Below are 20,256 nucleotides of genomic sequence, written 5' to 3' on the forward strand. Positions count from 1 at the left end.
TTTGCTTTGTATATTCTAGTTGGGTGTAGGGTGAGGCAGAGGGGACAATATAGGGTGACCATGATAAATTCAGGAATTTTATGCTGTGTTAGAAAGTGCTGAGTACTATGGGAAAGAAAAAAGACAGAGTAGAGATCGGATGAGGATATAGAATGATGGAGAAAGGGACAAAGGCCTGAGCCTTGGGCACCAGTGTTGGGAAAAGACCTGCAGAGGAGGCTGAAGAGGAAGGAGAAAAGGAAAAGGGGTAGGGGCTGGGGGTGGTATTAGGGAGGAGCGAGTGGTCAGCTCTGTCAAATGCTGTTGGGAGGATGGATGAAAAGCCCTGTGGAAAGTGTCAGTTACTCACTTGGCTGGCTTATCCAGGAAATAAATTGAACATCTTTTAAACTGGTACTCAATAAAGTATTGTAATACTGTACACAAAAATCTATTTGAATTGCTGATAGAGGATCAATCAGGGAGAAAAGTTGACTGGAAAAAGAAAGCTGAAATAGAAAGCTGTATTATAATCGATTCTCTGTTTCCCTCTCAGATGTCGACTCCTTGAAGGCAAATGCTTGTTTGTTTTTAATTAACAAAAAACTTGAAATACTGTCCATTTACCAAGTTGCATTAGTTTCTGGTGTACAGCATAGTGATTCAGTTATATGTATATATTCCTTTTCATATTCTTTTTTATTATAGGTTATTACAAGGTATTGAATATGGTTCCCTGTGCTATACAGTAGGACCTTGTTGTGTTTCTATTCTATATAGAGTAGTTAGCAACTGCAAACCCCAAACTCCCAATTTATCTCCACCCTACTTCCCCTCCTGGTAACCATAAGTTTGTTTTTCTATGTCTATGAGTCTAACTAGTGGGTAGAGGCTAAGGATACTGCTCAAAATTCTGCAGTGCATAGGACATCTCCCGTAACAAGGAAACGTCTGGCTCCACATGTCAGTAGTGCCAAGACTGAGAAACCCAGCTACAGTGTGTTTTATCCTTCTGAGCATTTCCCCATCTATTATTTCAAAACACTGATCCTGAGACTTATTTGAAAGAAAACTATTCGTCTATTAGTTTTAATAAAGATACATGGAGCCCCTGCAATGGACAAAATTCTGTGCCGGGAGATTTTGTAATGGAACATTCTGGGCCGTTATTTGGTTTGTGATTTAGAGCGGGAACTGAGGCTGGGTGGTAGGGCCGCTGATACCCAGCCATGCGAAACGTGCAATAGGGTCATGTCCCTCAGTTGCAAAGAGTTCTTGAATATTAATTAACAAAATACACATACGTGTATTTTTCACTGGGTGTTAAAATAATTCCGTGAGGCCCTCTTATCCCACCTCACCCTCTAGGCCACTCTGCAGAGACAGCACTGCCATCTTGCCAACTGCTTCTTCCAGGAGCTCCCCTGTGCCCCCCTATTTCTTATTTAATTCTTTCATGGCTGTTTCTTAATAGACAATGTTAGTTTTTGTGAAGATAGTTGGGGATTTAACTCTTGTATGCCACTCACAATATATTTATATCACTATTTTTAGTAAAATACATACCTGATGTTAACAATTGTTACCATATTAACATCACTTACCATCAGACGAGTCAAACTAGTCTACTGTGATTGTATTTCCTTCATGTACGATCTTTTATTCTTCTGAGGTATCTGTCTTTTTATTTCTAATTGTCTGGCTCTTGTTTTGTTTCTTTTCATCTCTCTGCCAGCGTGGGCCATATGATTTTGCCTGTAAGATTTTGTTCTTAGACATCAGTTAATAAAAATCCTTCAAGCACATAAATTCATTTTTCATTCTAGGTAGGAAATGCTTTCTTATTTTAAATGCAATAAGGATTTTACCAGAAAAAGGTAAGCCATTGAAAAGATTTATTTGCATTTTCTAAGTCATCACACAATGGGCAGTTTACTAAATGATGGAGCACAGTGACCTGCTTTACAACCTGTGGTAGGAAGTCAGTAAACAGGCTCTGGTGACAAGATCAGGGCTGCTTCTGCACTTGGCAATGAATTTTGAGGCTGATACCCTTTCATTTATCCTGTCCTTGGTAAGAGGGATTCTGGACTGTACCCAGGAAAACTTCCTGATTGTATTTATCTGTTGTTCAGATGTCAGTCCAAGCATGTCATGTTGTGCTACGTGAGATTTCCTTGTGTGCCTGTGACTGTTGACAAAACCTGGCCCTTCCAGGAATTTTTAGGTTTTTTGACTTAGAAAAAATCTGCTAAATCTAGCTGACATTCAAAAAAAAAAAAAAAAAAAAAAAAGAGGGGAAACTAATTAATATATTATGAGATTCTTCCATGACAATGGAGCGAAGTAGCAACAGGGAAGTGGTCACGTGTCTGCTCTCCTCTGTCCCCAGAGTCAGTATATAAGGGACCCCCCAGCAGGAGGTGGCATCAGACCCCCCCCCCACCTCCTGAGTCTCCGTCCTCCCCTCTCCTGAGTCCTGTCTACTGACACTATGGGCTGCGGTGGCTGCAGTGGTGGCTGCGGTGGTGGCTGTGGCGGCTGTGACAGCTGCACCACGTACAGGTGCTACCGGGGGGGCTGCTGCTCCAGCTGCTGTGGGGGCTGCTGCAGCAACCCCGTGGTCTGCTGCAGCAACCCCGTGGTCTGCTGCCACCGCCGCACCTGCCGCCGCCACTCCTGTGACTGCGGCTGCGGCTGCGGGAAGGGCTGCTGTCAGCAGAAGTGCTGCTGCAGGAAGCAATACTGCCACTAGGGGGCCGGTCCGCAGGCGCCACGGGGGCGTCTGCTTGCTTCCAATGCTAAGGTTTCCCTCCATCCCTCTGTCCTCTCCCAGCTGTCTCCCTGTCACCCGAACTTCCCGGGAGTTTTCTCTTTGGCTGAGTTTCTCTGACTCTGAGGCTTTGGTGATTCTTGCTTCTTGATACTTATGGCAGGACATATCATACAAGGAAATCCAGTGGGAAAAGGGGGAGAGCATCTCGGTTATTCATCAGTGGCTCCGGTGGCTGCAGCACTTGGGGACGCTGACAGTCTGCTGACCCTGGGGGAGGCGGCCTGGTCTCCGCCCCAGGCAGTAGCTGCAGGGCCGGCCTCCCCCAATCCGTTCCTGTCTGCTGCTCCCAGACCCACTTGCCCTGCTGGGTGAGGTTTGTCCCTTTGGGCTCTGTGTTGGGACCTTGTTTTAATTTCATTTCTTTTTGCTTTGACTACAAGTCTTCACACCTGAAAAGTATCTCACCAGCAGGAATAATGAACATCAAAGCTGTGAGCACTTCTTAGCACCTGCATAGCAGCCGCAGCCCCGACCTCGAACCAGGAGGACTGTGATCCACCGTGTTCTGTCCTGTGACAAGTGTGCGTTGCTTTTGTCTACCAAGGTCTGCCCCTGCCGCCTCTAAGTACAGTGGATTCCTGATTTCACAGTGGCTGCTTTGTATTTCTAGTTATTACATAGCAACCTTCTAAATGTCTGATAAACTAAGCTAAGTCATCCTTAATATACTGCCTCACAAGACCTTATCTGGTGGTTACCTGAGGGAGGACGGATGGGCAGCGTTGAGTAAGGAGGACAAGAGACCTCCCTGGGCTGGGTTGCTTGAATGTATTGTGATCACAGCTTATTCTTTAATGGAAGCTCTACATTCATCAATGTTAAAATTTTAAATATTTTGTGTTTCCAATCTGTACTGTGTCTTGAAATATTTTCATTTTTTTGAAGGCGTTCAGTGAACAGACAATAATAGACAAGCACTCAACCAAGCTTGATAAAATCTACCTTGGGCATCAGAATTTCTGCCATTGTGATCCATGCATATTCCTTTTTGGCCAAAATAATTCATTATATTATGGATTTCATATATACTTTGAATTCAATTTGGGAAGGGTACCTTTCTGACAAGTCAATTTCTTCTATTAAATTTAAAATGCTTGTTTAGTCACAAAAGATTTATTTCCACAGATTTTTAGCCAATTCCAGATCTGCCTGCAATCTAAATATTCTCTATAACAGAGCATAATGCCACTTCTCAATGTAGAAATGAATTTTCACATTGAATATAAACAAGTCAGTTTTTGGGTTTATGAAGTTTTTAGGTGAATGGTGACATTTTTTCTGAAAAAAATGAATTTTCCATAGAAGATCACACCCACACCACCACCACCACCATGACCACCACCAAAAGCCATCCATTTGTATTGAATAAGCATGAATAGAGGTACGTAAGAATTTCATCTTCCAAAGGACTTTTATACAGCATTTTCTCATCCCCTATTAGCTATTTTTGAAAATGATAAACACATTGAATTGGACATGGAGAAACAGCCACTCCTCTGCAATACTAGTAAGAATGCTAATGGGACATTTCTAGGGACAGCTGTTCAGCATCTGAACTTTTTTTTTTTAAGTACATGCCTTTCAATTCAGAAATTTCACATCTTGTGCAAAGACAGACTGTTTACAAGGCTATTCATGGCAGTGTAGTTAAAGACTAAGAAAATACTAAATGTCTGTCACTGAGATCAGATTAAATGTCCTATCTGTACAACAGAACACTGCACGGCTGTCAAAAAGAGGGGGCTAGATCTCCATGAACTGAGAAGGAATGCTTTGAGGTTTATTAAATGTCCAAACAGCAAGCTACAGTGTGTCCAGGAACATTTAAATAAGCAGAAATTTCCCTAAAAAACTGTAACGCACTGTCAGGAGCAGATGCTAACAGTGAGGTATACAGGAGGTGTTGTGCGGGTGCCTGGGGAGTGACGGGGATTCGGGAGGTTTCAGGAGGAAAGAATTATAGGGTTAATTACAAGGGTTAAAGACTTGATGGAAACCTGCAGGCTTCTCAATGACCCACCGCTGCCAGCGCCGGAGTGTCCTGTGACATCACACTTGAGAACTAGTGCGCCAGGGAGCTCTTAGCAGGTGGAGCAGTGTTCTGAATGCTTGTGCTCTGGTGGCCTCTCTGTGACTCTTTAAGCACACACAACTGCCTTGGGGCTGCGCTGAGGGAATTCAGGCAAAATAGAGGCAGTGAGAGCCTGACAGTAGCTCCATCATGACCCTATGAGGGGTAGGGGTCTAGTTTTCAACTGACCAAAAGCCTCAGTGTCTCCAGGTTCCTATGAGCTTAAGTAAAGTGATTTGGGGGAAAATAAAAGGGATTTTTTATTCAAGTTAACTCAATCTATAGGCGTCATTAAATAATTCACCCGAATCTTATTCCTTGCAAGTTTTTAGAGTCCTGTAGGTCCTGTCCAAAAGGTCCTCTATCCTCTGAGAAATGGCCTATGGAAACGACAGGCCAGCCAAGAAACAAGCACCAGTCGGAGGGTTGGAGTACTCAGATTTATTATACCAGCGGGTTTAGAGGGGCTTCTGCTCCATGGCTCTGAGCACCTCCAAGACGTGTGCATGGATTTTTATAGGGTTAATTACAAGCTTGGGGTATTCAGCCAATAGGCATGGAGCAGCTTTAGCAGCATCATTATCACAAAAGCAGAGGCGGAGGGGTGGGCAGCAAACTGACACTCCAAGGCCAGATATGTCTCTCTGAAAATCCAGCTGGCTAGCAAAAAAACATGAGCAGGGAATCAGCAAACTGACACTTACTAACTTAGGTTTACGAGTTAGCCCAGCCCAGCTTTTCCTTCACATTCCCCGCCCTTGATGCGTTCACAGCCCCTTTTGGAGTGGGCATCATCACTCACCTGTCGCAGGGGCTCATAATTGGAGGCTGACATCTGGAGTTTTATATTCTCCATCTGCTCACTGACAAAGCGGATCAGGAAGTCTAGGATAGAAGGCCCACACAGCAGAACTGCAAACATCAGGGTCAAGGGACTTATGAACGGTGCCCAGCAGGAGGTCCGGCCCCAGGGGCCTGTCAATCGGCCCTTGTCTGAAATATGTTTCCTCTTTTTCACTCGGTCTTGTAACTCTTGAATCATCCCTCTGACAATTCCTGATTGATTGGCATAAAAACAGCACTCTTCGTTAATGAAGAGACACAGTCCCCCCTCTCTGGCCGTGAAGAGGTCCAGACCCCTCCTGTTTTGTGAGACCACCTCGGCCAGAGAGTCAATCTGATTTTGCAGAGCCCCTAGGGTTTCTGCTATTCATTGGAGATCCTGGCCTAACTCACCTGTAAGCTGATAATAGTAATAAGAGGATGAGGCTATGCCACCGATGCCTGTGCCCACCCCTGTTGCCATTCCGAGCCCCACTAGCAAGGGGAGTGAGGGTGTTAGCGTCAGTAACATCAGCCTTATGACTGTCTTACACATGATGCTGCGGTGATGGCACTAGCTATAACAAGGTATAAAATAGCTATCAGGACCCTATGGCCTATAACCCAGTCAGGTGGGGCGGTGCTGGCCAGCCCCACTGCCAATACGCAGGTTGGTACAGCAAACAGGGAAAGAGGCAAGGGAGCACAAGAGGAATACATTTAACAGTTTCGTTGAGCTTTCCTCAAACTTCCGGCGAGCATTGGCTAGCCAGCTTCTGGGTGTGGCTAGAGCAGGGCTCGTTGATCCTTTTCTGGTCCCTCTTGATCTTGACCTTGAGCGGGTCTCCCGGGACACTCTCAATTTTCCAGGGACCCTCCGTCTGAGGTGAAGTCGCTCTTTTAACCCTGGAGTGGTGGATCCAAGAGATGATTCCTGCAACTTAACAGCTGTAGGGGGAGCTAATACCACTAAATATGGTCCCCTCCGTGTTGGTTTGAGAGGTTCCTTTTTCCAATCCTTCACCCATACTTGGTCTCCCGGCTTATGGGGATGAATCTGGACTCCTAACAAAATGGGGGTTCTCTCCATTACCCAGCCCAAAACTTCCTGTAGTACTTGTCCTAGTCCCAACAGTTGTTGGTGGAGCCCTAAATTTCCTGTCTCCAGGGTGGGGCTTTCCATCCTGACTAAAGGTGGTGGTCACCCATAGAGGACTTTAAAGGGAGAGTACCCAGTGTTAAATCTTGGGGTGCATCTAATCCACAAAATAGCCAGGGGTGTAACGTCCACCCAGGGGAGCTGGGTTTCTTGGCTGGTTTTAGCTATCATTTGTTTTAGAGTTCTGTTCATTTGTTCTACCTTCCCTGAGCCTTGAGGCCAGTATGCTGTGTGCAGATTCCAGCGGATGCTCGGTGTCTTTGCCACTTGCTGTACAATCTCTGCCATGAAGGCGAGTCCGTTGTCAGACCCGATGGAGGTAGGCATTCCAAACCGAGGGATGACACCCCTGAGGAGAGCCTTTGCTCCCTCTCTTGCTTTCTCTGTCCTGGTGGCGTAGGCCTCTATCCACCCTGTGAAGGTGCAGACAAAACCCAGCAGGTACTTATATCCCTTACTGGGCCCAAGTTCAGTAAAGTCCACTTCTAAATCTTTGAAGGGAGCCATCCACATCGTTGTCCTCCCGTTGGCCCAGTGGGCCCTTGTTTTGGATTGTTTTGAGCACAGAGCAAGCAGTGCTGGGAGACTGATGTGCACAGAGTAGGGAGATGAGAAATCAGAAAAGATCGCTTTAGGAGGGCCTCCAAAGCCGTTTTTCCCATGTGTGTCGCTTTGTGTTGTTGTTGGACTATGCGATAAGCTAGTCGTTCCGGGATGAAAACGCTTCCATCCGTCATGACCCACCATCCACACTTTTCTTTCTTCCCTTGTTCGGCCTGTGCCCCCTTGTTTTCATCGTGGCTAGATTCTGGGGGCAGTGGGGAGCTCTGGTGCTGCCATAATTTTAATTACTGGGTGTTCCCAGGCGACTGCCTCTGTTGCCTTTTGATCAGCCAGCCTGTTCCTCTGGCTCATAGAGTCATTTCCTTTTTGGTGTCCCTTACAGTGAATAATGGCCGCTTCCTTTGGATCCCATACTGCCTCCAATAACTGTACAATTTTTTTCTTTGTTCTTGATTTCCTTTCCCCCAGCAGTCAAAAGTCGTCTCTGCTTTAGATGATTCCGTCTACACGTAAGGCTGCAAATGCATATTTGCAATCAGTGTATATATTGACTTCTCTTCCTTTCCCTTCCCTGAGTGCCTGGACCAGTGCCCAGATCTCTGCTCACTGAGCAGACCATCCTGGGGGAAGGGACTCTGCCTTTACTGCCTCTCGGGGGTTGTTGCTACAGTGTAACCGGCTCGCCGTTGTCCACCCTGCATGTAACTGCTGCCATCTGTGAAAAGTTCCAGGTCTGGATTTTGTAGGGGCTTGTCGGTTAGATCAGGCCTGCTCGCGTACACCTCTTCAATGATTTCCTCACAGTCGTGGTCAGGCTGCCCTTCCCCTTCAGGTAAATATGTGGCTGGGTTTAAGGTTTGTACAGTCTCTAGATGGACCCCTGGATTCTCACATAGCAGCCCCTGGTAGTGGGTCATCCTTGTGTTAGTTATCCATTTGTAACCTGGGCCGTTCATCAGGGCCACCATGGAGTGGGGCACTTTTACATTTAAAGTCTGTCCCAGTGTGAGTTTGTCTGCCTCGTTGACCAGGGGGCTGTGGCAGCGAGGGCCCACAGACAGGGTGGCCATCCTGATGCCACAGGATCCAGTCTTTTAGACAAATAGGTCACAGGGCGCTGCCATGGCCCCACATTCTGAGCCAGGACTCTGAGGGAAAGTCCCAATCTGGTCTGGTGTCAGGGGCCTGTGTCATGACAGCCCCTCAACATCCAGTGTGTCCCTGGGGGCTTGGCCCTGCAGCCATTTTCATGCTTCAGTGAGAATGTGTCTCTCTTCCTCTGTATTGAAAAGAGTCAGAAGCAGCTGGCAAACATCTTCCCAGGTGGGCCGGTGAGAATGAAAGATAGACTCTACGGGGTCAATCATAGCCTGCCGTTTGACAGCCTGATTACAGTCGTTACACACCACCCAGTAGAAATCATCATGGGCTGGACAGAGACCAAATATTGGTATATCTTCATGACAGAGCTCCATGACCGTCCCAGCATCACTTTGGGACTGGGCAGGGGCTGGCGCTCCCCGACAGTTGCCATGGCGGCAGTGGTGGCGGCCAAGGTGGATGCGGTGCTGGGGCTGTGGAGGCTGCTGCTGCTGCTGCTGCCCTGAGGCCAAGGCCTCTGCTCCGTCCGCTGCCTCTGCTCGGAGCGGCTTCCCCTGCCATCATCCGTGGCCTACTCTGACACTTTCCGCTCCTTTTCTTTGGAGGGCAGGCCAAAAATCCTGACCAGTTCACCAGTGGCTCTTCATCTGCTATTATTATGGAAGCTCTTCTTCTTAATTGTGTTCAGACCATAATGTGATGGAAATGCCTGTGGTTTTTCAGAGTAGGACGGAGTATGATGGCGCCAAATGAGAAGGGCTGTGGTGCTAAAAGGTTGGTAGCAGAGTACGAGGTGCCTGGGCTGAACAGTCCCATCCTCCCCAACTTGCTGCGGCCCTTGTGTCTCCCGCAGCGGCATGTGGAGGGCCGGTGGTGCTGGTCTCCTGGCTTGTACTGAGCTGAGCCTCCTTCCTTCCAGCTCAGGCTGGGGGCTGGGGTCTGCCTCTGGGTCCTCGGGTTGGGGAGGTGGTGATACAGAGGGTGGTGGTGTCTCCACTGGGACTGGAGTTATCAGTACCCTGGGGGCATATGGAGGGGACAGGGACATCTCGTTTTCTGTGTCTCCCTGGAAAATAGGTTTTTCTCTATCTGTCTTTTTGGCCTGGACCAGCTGAAATGCTAGCTTACATTGTCCAGGTCCATTTGAGCAGAACCAAATCCATGGGGGTAGAGTCTGGGTGATATTCAGCCAGGAGTCAATGTATGGGAATCGATCGTGGTGGCCTAGAGTTCCAGTGATTGATTATTTGATAGACTACTCACACTGTTGCTAGGTCCAAAATTCCTCTTGGGGCCACCCAACTCCAAAGGTCAGCCATTCAAGCTCACACAAAGTATGGAGCCTGCCAGGGATCATTTAAACTCCATGGTCTCCTGCGAACCCCGTTTTGAAATTCTCAATCATGCAGTCCAGAACTGTCAGCTTTGATTTTGAGGCTCCCATTATTATTAGTTGACAGATTTTATGGCCTATAGGTGTGGGTCTACTCCTGGCACGGAGGACTGTGATCCCAGTATCTCTGTTTTTTCCACTCCTCAAAACGGTGGAGTTCTTAAAAAGCCTGCTGCTTCACTGGGCCTAATATCTGTCTGCTTGGCTGTAAGTGTTGCCAATGAGTTAAGGTTCCATGATAGGCAGGTGTCCCTGAGGCTCTCCTGGGCCTGGATGAGCTCTAGGGGTCCCTGCACAAAAACTTTTCTATAGCCTAAATTGACAAAATATGAGGCCGGAAGGCTGGCCGGTGGCAGAATAAATGGACCAAAAGAGGACCTCAAAAGAGGGTTCTAGCTAGTCCTGGGGTGGCTCCCTCTGGCTCAGGTCTTGTGGTCTTTGTTTTAGACAGAGGAGTAGTATTGAGGCTGGTTTATTAATTGCGACAAGATATTCTGGGGGACTGGTGACAAGGTCATGTCTGAAACTTTTTAAAATAGTCTCATTTTAGTCCCCAAGTTCACAGGGGTCGTTTACTTACACACTGTTTTATGTCCCTTTTCCTCCCCGTGTAGCCACCCTGTGCTGGTGTCACAGACAAGACAAGGGAGGGTTTCCGCTGCATCTGTCTGGCTACTCCCCTTGTGGGGACGAAGGTGCCTCTTAACTTTGGCGGGTCAGTATAAACCGCTGACTCTGATTGATACCCCGAGGGGCCGATACCACCATGAGCTGTATGTGGTCACCACGGAACCACAGGTTGGGACTCACTCAAACTCCGTAGCAGAATGCCGTGGGGCTACAAACTCGAGCCTGACTGCATGCTTCACAGGCCACACATTCACTCCCACAAACATACAGAGGCTATTTGCACATTCCCTTCCCTATCACAGGGGCATCTTTATTCTAACCTAATCTGACCTGATCTCCCATCTGGAATACCATCAGACGGGGAGCCTGCAGGAGGTGATCAGCCTCCTCTTCTGTCCACTAGGGACAGGACCTGATTTACTCCCTGGGGGTTCCTGCCTTGTCTGGGAAGGCCACCTGGTGAATCTGTGTGTCCCTCCACTGAGTCTGGCTCTGGTTGCAGCCCAGTCACCTGGGGGTGGGGAGGGTGAGTCACTGTCACGAAAGAGAACCCAGAATACCATTGCGCGGCGCCACCCTGTTCGTTAGCGGTCTCGTGCCCTGGTCGGCCGGAGCCACCAGTCCAGCGGCTCAAGGGGCCGGCGTAGTTGAATCTTACTGGGGCCTCCAGAAATGTTATGGAAACAACAGGCCAGCCAGAAAACCAGCACGACTCGGAGGGTTGGAGTACTCAGATTTATTACGGTGGCGGGCTCAGAGGGACTTCTGTTTCGAAGCTCTGAGCACCTCCAAAGTGTGTGTATGAGGTTTTATAGGGTTAATTACAAGCTTGGGGTATTCGGCCAATAGGCATGGAACAGCTTTAGCAGCATCATTACCACAAAAGCAGAGGTAGGGGGGCAGCAAACCAACACTCCAAGGCCAGATATGTCTCTCTGAAAACCCAGCTGGCTAGCGAAAAAAACAGGAGCAGGGAATCAGCAAACCGACGCTTATTAACTTAGATTTACAAGTTAGCCCAGCCCAGCTTTTCCTTCACACAACTGTGTCTCAGATTCCTGAGGAAACACACCCAGGTAGGAGAGCCTTGTCTCCAAACACAATGACAACAATAGTGAGGATTGTATGGGTTAAATTATCACTTTGCATTTAGAAATAATTGGTCATGAATGAATCTTAGTGATGCTGGGTAGCTGGGAGTTAGTCACATGAGTCTGAATGAGAGCTGTTCCCTGCCATCATCAGAAACCAAGGACACTGAGGTCATCAGCCGCTACCACTACTGCCTCCCCGAGGGGCCAGAGAGAACTCAGGATGGAGACAAGCAGGCAGCCTGGCCTCTGCTGCCACCCCCACGGGTGCCCTGAAGGGACTCAGGATGACATAAAACAGGCAGGAGACTGGCCCTAGATGGCCAGCTGCATATCAAAGGAATGATTTCAATGAGCTCAGACCTTTGCACCTTCCCATATATAGAAAAGTGCTAAATTCCTTAACTTGAGATAGCTGGTTTTCTTTCATTAGCAGTAACCTTTGGCTGTTCCAATTACCTGGACTTTGTTCAAAAACTCTTCTATATCCTGTTTCCTCCCCTGCTCCTCAGAGCAGTTTCTGAGAGCAATCTGAGACGCCATCACCCAGGCTCCAGTCCTCAGAAAGTCCATCAAATAAAACAGAGCTCTCAACTTTCAGGCTGTGCATTTTTTTCAGTTAACATATGTTTCAAGTTTCTTTTTTTAATTAATTAATTAATTTTTTACATATATTCATTTTCATATTCTTTTCCATTAAAAGTTATTACAACATATTGAATCTAGTTCCCTGTGCTACACAGAAATTTTCTTTACAATAAACAGTTTAAAAATACAAAAGATCAACAAATGTGTACAATTAGGAAAAAACTGCTCAACCTTATTAATAATCAAGAAAAATACTAATGTTTTTCATCTGCTGTTGTAACAAAACGTTATTTCATATCTATCTAATGTCCATGCAGATTATAAAGCAAGCATCATACAGTGTGTGAGTGAATAGCTGACATATTTTTATAAAGGACAACTTTGTAACTTTTATCAGAATGAAAAACATAGATAACATTTGACCTCATAATTACATCATAGAAAATTGCTTCAAGGAAATAATCAGAAGATAGAAAAGATGTAATGTGGCACTAATGTTCATCAAGCTCTTAATTTGTGGCAAGACTGATTCATTCATCTGCATAATGACCATATGGATTCGGTATTATTATTATTATTATTATTAATTAGTATTATTATCATTATTGTTTCCATTTGAGGAATAAGGGACCAGAGAGGTGAAGTTACTGCAGAAACTAGTAAGCATTAAAAGTGGGATTTGAGCCCTGGGATCTGACCCCATACCTGGGGGTGTTGCTGATGCAACCAGTGTTCCAGGTTCTTGTCCCACCCCAGAAAGAATTCAGAGCAACATGTAGTGGTTAAAAAAGGTAAAGTGAGGATTTATTAAAGGATGGATAGTACACTCTCAGGGGAGAGCGGGCAGGCTCAGGTGAGCGGCTGCCCTGAGTTTCCTCGGCAAGTTAGCTACAGAGGGTGTGAAAATAAATGGGTGAAATATTCATTGGGGAGGGAAGGGTTTGGGGTCGTATTCCCTGATTATCATACCAACTCCACCTTCCCAAAGGGAGGAGGGATTTTTGTCCTTATTTAGTCTGGATCAGAAGTGTCATGGTGTTGGTGAATGATGGGTACTTCTGATCTGCAAGGCTAATTTTATTGAAATGAGGGCATAATGAGCAAAAGGTTACATTCAGACACTGGAAATTCCTGCCTTTTCTCACCTTTCTTTGTTCTTCTCCAGGCCACTTGTCATCCCCAAAATCATGATCCCTTATCAGCCCAAAGATTTGTGCTTTTCTTTCTCTATCCAGGGACCCCTGGTGCTTACATGATGTGTGGTTTCCTGCATTTGGCCTGTGGCCCTCCTTTCTGTCCAATTCCTGCCGTTTGGTCTGTGTCCCCCTTTCTCTGCTCATATCTAGCTATCTGCCTGCTCTAACAGGGGTAGTATGTTTAGTCAATCATTACAGGATTAAAAGTATATGCATAGGGGTTTGGCCAAATAAACTGTGCTACATACACCTAATGGTTATCAGATGAGCCTCAAGCACATTTTACTCTCAGACCCGTGCTGTCTGTACTCGCTTGTGTACAAGGCTGATCTTCCCTATAAACAGCACACAGTGTTTTCCAAACAAGGACAAACTAGTGTCGAGCTTCACATCACCCAAATGTCCAGGAGTCTAATGACAGTAGGTCCCCATTTCCATTAAATCCCACAGTAACCGCTGTGTGATGTGGGGGAAAGGCTGGCTCCATCCCCAGCTTGCTGCTGGTGGTTTGTCCCTCTGGTAGTCACTGCTGCCCCACCCTCTGCCTCTGCACCTCCCACCTCAGCTTGTCCTGAGAGGTCCCTAGGGTGCCAGGTCCCACACCCGGGCCCAGCTGTGCCCAATCACTGTGCCCACCTGGACTCCTCCCCCTCCAGCCTCCTCACCACGGAGCCCCTTTGCTGCCTCCACTGAATCTAGGGGCCCCTGCTCTGCTGGGCTGGGTGTACCCTGCTGGAGACCCCTGCCCTTACACCATCCAGGCCTGCTGCCCCTTCCCTCCCCCATCCCCAGGGTGGAGCAGGGTCTTCCTCTAATTCCCCACAACCTTCCAGACCCCAGATTACAACCAAGCAAGTTTCTACTTAAGGTTTAAGGCAACAGGAAGTGACTTAAAACAGTGGCCAATGACCAGTACAGCCATACGTTTCTGCCCTGGATGCCTCTGTCCATACCACCTACACCCATCCCTTGCTTTATTGGAGGCCAGTAGAACCAACTGGCTCCCCTCCCCCTGCAGAAATGCCCCCAGGCATGTTGCTCCCCTTGGTGTCAAGGCACAAAGCACAGTGAGGCTCTAATGAAGGGATTCACCTGCCCTGGGCAGGGCTGACCCCTATGTCCCACTCTTAAATTCACCTCAGCTTGAGGTGCTGGACTCTGGGAATATCTGCTCCCTCCAAGGTATATCTCACTTTATTCCCACCCACACAGATGTGGTCTTGCTTGCAAACCCCAGTTTCACAGCAGGACAATTCCCTCAGAACTTCTTAAACCAACATCTGTCTCTCCTGATGCCTGGAGTATTTCATTTCATGAGTCAATTGTTTGGGGTGTGGATACTATGCTTCTGCTGAGAAGTGTCAATTTCTGCCCTATTCATTTTCACCATCCCTCCCTCACTGGGGGTCAAATTGAACTGGGGCATCTTTTCTAGAGACTTGAGGTCAGTGCTCCAAATGATTTGTGAGCACCAGCTTGAACAAGAGCACACACACCCTGAGGCAAGGAGACCTCTGAATCCATGCCAAGAAAAGAAACGCAGCTTCCTAGATAGTTCTATATGACTGCAACTAAAGGACCTGCCAAATCACTGTGACCCCACGGAACCTCCCTGCCTGCCTCTTCCAGATCAGGGTGAGTGCTCATCTCCCTTGTGGACCTGAATCAAAGGAGCAGTGACCTGAGGGTAGCTTGAAGTCTCCCATTAAAAATGGACATGGCTTTCAACTTTTATATGAAACCTTTACTGCTCTATCCAAGGTTTTACAGGGGCACAATTATAGGTGAGAAGACAATGGACAAGTTTAGATTTACATGTTTGAACCTGAATTCCTGACCTCAGAAGAGTACTTCTCATCCAGACACTCCCTTCCGGTTACATTCAGTTAACAGCAACTTTATCCATGTCATCTCACTGACCTCAAGGACACTGGGTACCACCTGGACTCCTATTTTCCCCTCACACCTGCACTGGGTTGATCAGAAAATCCAGCTGACATCACCAGAATCCAACACACTCTTGCTTGCATCTTTGGCTTAGACATATTTGAAAAATAAAAAGGAAGATGTTGATGAGTCTTTGAATGCCAATTTTGTGTGGTTTATTAGGAAAGAATTGGTTTACAGAATCAGAAAGCAGTACAGAGATACAGGATGGAGAAGCCACAGGAAGGGGGGGGGGGAGAAATGGAAATAAGCATTTCAAAAGTAAAATATCAAGAAAATATAACATTGAAAATCATCACTCCACCTTGTTGGGCCCATAATTTGGTGATGGATGGAAAAGAATTGTGTTGTTGTTTTTCATTTGGAGGGAAGATCTCACGGACCAGAGGATCAAACCCCTCAGCCTGAGAACCAGTCTCATGTCACCCTTGTGACACTCAAATCAGGGAGGGCTGGCAGAAAGAAAGAAAATCTTACCAAGGAGGCAGCTCCCTGCAGCATCTTCTCAGAAGTGGAAGCCGCCCCCTAGTGGCAGCACTGCCTCTTGCAGCACCTCTGCTGACAGCAGCACTTCTGCTGACAGCAGCCCTTCCCGCAGCCGCAGCCGCAGTCACACGAGTGGCGGCGGCACGTGCGGCGGTAGCAGCAGACCACGGGGGTGTTGCAGCAGCTCCCGCAGCAGCCCCCACAGCAGCCGCAGCAGGAGCCTCCCCGGTAGCACCTGTACGAAGTGCAGCTGTCACAGCCGCCACAGCCACCACCGCAGCCACCACAGCCACAGCCACCACCGCAGCCACCACAGCCACAGCCACCACCGCAGCCACCACAACCACAGCAGCCCATAGTGTCAGCAGAGAGGACTCAGGAGAGGGGAGGACGGAGACTCAGGAGGAGGTGAGGGACGTCTGATGCTGCCCTCTGCTGGGGGGGGCCCTTATATACCATCTTCAGGAGCTGAGCCCAGAGACCCAGCCTGTGCCTTGTTGTTGTTTATCCCACTTCCCATACAAGTTCTCACGAGGCCTCTTACGTCCTTCCTTGTTGGCCAGCTGATATTGCTAAATCCCATCTCTTAACCCTATATTTGCATTAGAAGACACTTCTGAGAGCTTTGTGCCCATAAGAATGTAAGTGTGTATGTATGTTTTGCCCCGGGGTCTAGAATAGTGCCTGGCCTGATGTACGTGTTCATCAGCCAGTTGTTGGTTTAACTGAATGCCTACAACATTTAAGAATAATCTTCAATGTTTTATAGCCATTAACGTCTGAACCTAGAGCCAGGGAAATGCTCTGTTTCTCTATCTACTTCTTTGGCATCGCAGGATAGAAAAAGATGGTTTTTCTGTCTACTTCGACTCATTACTCACCCCTGAGTTACAGAAACTTGTGGGATGAATGAGTAAGAACCAGATCGAAGTGGAAAGGGCAGACATCCCAACATGCATGTTTGCATCTCACCTTAAAACACAGCTTTGCTGTTTCGGGGTCCCTGAGATTCTTTGTTCACAAGAAGAATTGCTTGATTGTTAAAAATCATCCAAAAAGCCCAAGAGAATGTGTGTGACGTCAGATGCTAAAAATAAAGTTTTGTGTAGCCTCCTTCTATGTCATCTGCCAAGAGGGAAGTTCCTGTTTGCTGCTTTTCTGTTAAATAATTGGGAAACAAAAATAAGAAGGCTTTCATCCGGTGGCTGGCCTTCTCTCGTGCCTCTCCAGGTTTAAGACCTGTGGCCAAACCCAGGGTTTCTGCCCGACCATGGCCCCGGGGAATGTTTATTTGCAATGATTGGTCTCAACCTGGCTGAGTCTACCTGTCGGGCCATGTCCTTCTGCCCCGGGTAGCCCGCAGGTGTCAACAGCGGTCCGCAGAGGTATGTTCTTGTTTGACTGTCTTGAGAACTGAGATCTGCCTGGCCAGGAGCTCCAGACAGCTCCCAGGGAGGGACCACGCCACAGTCCCCCTGGGGACACGCTCTGCAGCTTCTGGAGGGGAGACGCCCCAGCTTTGCTGGCTCTGTGTTGCTCCCAGGGCTTTGGGGTCCCTGGTTGACAACTGGCAACTCCTTGATAAGTTAGGCTTTTGAAAGCCAGAGAAGAAAGCTTGAAAATGCCCTCCTTTGATCTATTTCTCCCTGAAGCCGAGGCTGTCCGGTCTCTCCCTGCTCTCCGTTCCGGGTACCTAGCACCATGCAGAAACCCTGCTGAGTGCCCAGAGACCCAGGAAACATCTACGATGGTCGTGTCTGAGATACAGGCAACATCCTGAGCCCCTGAGACCTTCTCTTCCCTACACTTCAGCCTTCACTTTCCTAGTTCTGGACTAAAGATATGACACACAAATACATCATTCATAACAGAGAACTCCAGGTTCCCAAAGGAGGATGCTCTGCTAAAAATAGCAAGTTATTTCAAGGTTCTCAAGAAGGAAGTAAATAGAAGGTCCTGTGAGATCCTTCCGTGGCAATTGGGCTACAGCAGAGGAGGGACAGTATTTAAGGGCCCCTGGGGCAGAAGGCGACATCAGACGCTCCTCACCTCCTGAGTCTCCATCCTCCCCTCTCCTGAGTCCTCTCTACTGACACCATGGGCTGCTGTGGTTGTGGTGGCTGCGGTGGTGGCTGTGGCTGCGGTGGCTGCAGTGGTGGCTGCGGCTGTGGTGGCTGCGGCGGTGGCTGTGGCGGTGGCTGTGGCGGCTGTGACAGCTGCACCTCGTACAGGTGCTACCGGGGGCGCTCCTGCTGTGGCTGCTGTGGGGGCTGCTGCGGGAGCTGCTGCAACACCCCCGTGGTCTGCTGCTACCGCCGCACGTGCCGCCACCACTCGTGTGACTGCGGCTGCGGCTGCGGGAAGGGCTGCTGTCAGCAGAAGTGCTGCTGTCAGCAGAGGTGCTGCAAGAGGCAGTGCTGCCACTAGGGGGCGGCTTCCACTTCTGAGAAGATGCTGCAGGGAGCTGCCTCCTTGGTAAGATTTTCTTTGTTTCTGCCAGCCCTCCCTGATTTGAGTGTCACAAGGGTGACATGAGACTGGTTCTCAGGCTGAGGGGTTTGATCCTCTGGTCCGTGAGATCTTCCCTCCAAATGAAAAACAACAACACAATTCTTCTCCATCCATCAGCAAATTATGGGCCCAACAAGGTGGAGTGATGATTTTCAATGTTATATTTTCTTGATATTTTACTGTTGAAATGCTTGTTTCCATTTCTTTCCCCCTCTTCCTGTGGCTTCTCCATCCTGTGTCTCTGTACTGCTTTCTGATTCTGTAAACCAATTCTTTGCTAATAAACCACATAAAATTGGCATTCAAAGACTCATCAATATCTTCTTTTTTTTTATTTTTCAAATGTGTCTCAGCCAAAGATGCAACTAAACCCATCAAAGTGACTAAGACCCCCTGCTCTGTGTTTCAGGTGGATTCAGAGTGATCAGTGGGTGATCTGTCGCTAGTAGGTTTTTACATGATAGTAAAAATTTGGTGTCTACAAGTGCCCTCTTATGTAAGTCAGACAAAAGATTAGTGAGTCAAGTTTATTTCTTTGCCTTTAGTACTTAACTGTCACTTTGCAGATTATGATCAGAATACTCTTGTATGCCCGTAAGTGAATAGATCTATTAGTATAAATTGTGAGTTAATAAAACAGTAACTACTTTGAGTATATTTTATTGTCAGGAGACCTATTATTGGAATTGAAAAATTAAGAGGTTACTTTCCACCACACACTGACTCCCTTATTGGTGAAACCACACACAGTGTATGATTTGCAGGTGTGAGAGGAAAATTGGAGCCCCCGTGGCCCCAGTGTCTTCTCGGTCTGTGCATCCGAAAGGATGAAGTTGCTCTTAACTGACAGTGAGCGGGAAGGGAGTGCCTGGAAGACAAGCACTCTTTTGAGAACAAGAATTTAGTTTCAAATATGCCAAGCTTAAACTATCAATTATCTTCTCTCCTGTAATTGCAACCCTGTAAAACCTTAGACAGAGCAGTAAAGATTTCATATAAAAGTTGAAAGCCATGTCCATTTTTAGTGGGGAGACTTCAAGCTACCTTCAGGTCACTGCTTCTCTGATTCAGGTACGCAAGGGAGACGAGCACTCACCCTGGTCTGGAAGAGGCAGCCACGGAGGTTCCATGGGGTCACAGTGATTTGGCAGGTCCTTTAGTTGCAGTCATATAGAACTGTCTGGGTTGCTGTGTTTCTTTATTTGGCATAGATTCAGGCATCTCCTTTCCTCAGGGCATGTGTGCTTTTGTTCAAGCCAGTGCTCACAAATGGTGTGGAGCACTGACTTCAAGACTCTAGGAAAGATGCCCTGTTCAATTTGACCCCCAGTGAGAGAGGGACCATGGAAATGAATAGGTCAGAAATTGGCACTTCACAACAGAGACATATTATCCACACTCCAAACAACTGACTCATGAAATGAAATATTCCAGGCATCAGGAGAGACAGATGTTGGTTTATCAGATTCTCAGGTCAACGGTCCTGCTATGAACCTGGGTTTGGAGTCAAACCGCCTCTGTTTGGGTTGGAATAAAGTGGGATTTGCCATGGAGGGCGCAGATATTCGTATAGTCTACCACCTTGAGCTAGGTAGATTTCAGAATAGGACATAGGGAGCAGCCCTGCCCAGGACAGGCAGATCCTTTCATTGGAGTCTCACTGTAGTTTGTGCCTGGACTCCAAGGGGTAGCAAGATTCATGGGGGCATTTCTGCGGGGGGAAGGGAGCTGACTGGTGCTGCTGGGCTCCAGTAACGCAAGAGGGGTGGACAGAGGCACCCAGGGCCGAAGAGCATGGGTGTGTCGGTCATTGGTCATGATGTTGAATCACTCCCTGTTGTCCTTGAACCCTAAGTAGAAACTTGTTTGGTTGTAACCTGGC

At 47.6% G+C, this 20,256-nt stretch overlaps 2 protein-coding genes across 2 annotated transcripts; one reads left to right on the forward strand and one right to left on the reverse strand.

The window, feature by feature from the left end:
- Positions 1-15,515: 15,515 nt before the first annotated feature.
- Positions 15,516-16,314, reverse strand: LOC135321228 (small cysteine and glycine repeat-containing protein 6-like). Its single transcript, XM_064485425.1, has one exon. The coding sequence runs from the start codon at positions 16,218-16,220 to the stop codon at positions 15,903-15,905; it is 318 nt and encodes a 105-aa protein (XP_064341495.1). The 5' UTR covers positions 16,221-16,314; the 3' UTR covers positions 15,516-15,902.
- A 1,598-nt stretch (positions 16,315-17,912) lies between these two features.
- Positions 17,913-18,654, forward strand: LOC116152960 (small cysteine and glycine repeat-containing protein 6-like). Its single transcript, XM_031451141.2, has one exon. The coding sequence runs from the start codon at positions 17,961-17,963 to the stop codon at positions 18,288-18,290; it is 330 nt and encodes a 109-aa protein (XP_031307001.1). The 5' UTR covers positions 17,913-17,960; the 3' UTR covers positions 18,291-18,654.
- Positions 18,655-20,256: the final 1,602 nt, after the last annotated feature.

This window comes from Camelus dromedarius, chromosome 4 (genome assembly GCF_036321535.1).
Source record: "Camelus dromedarius isolate mCamDro1 chromosome 4, mCamDro1.pat, whole genome shotgun sequence".
Taxonomy (NCBI): domain Eukaryota; kingdom Metazoa; phylum Chordata; class Mammalia; order Artiodactyla; family Camelidae; genus Camelus; species Camelus dromedarius.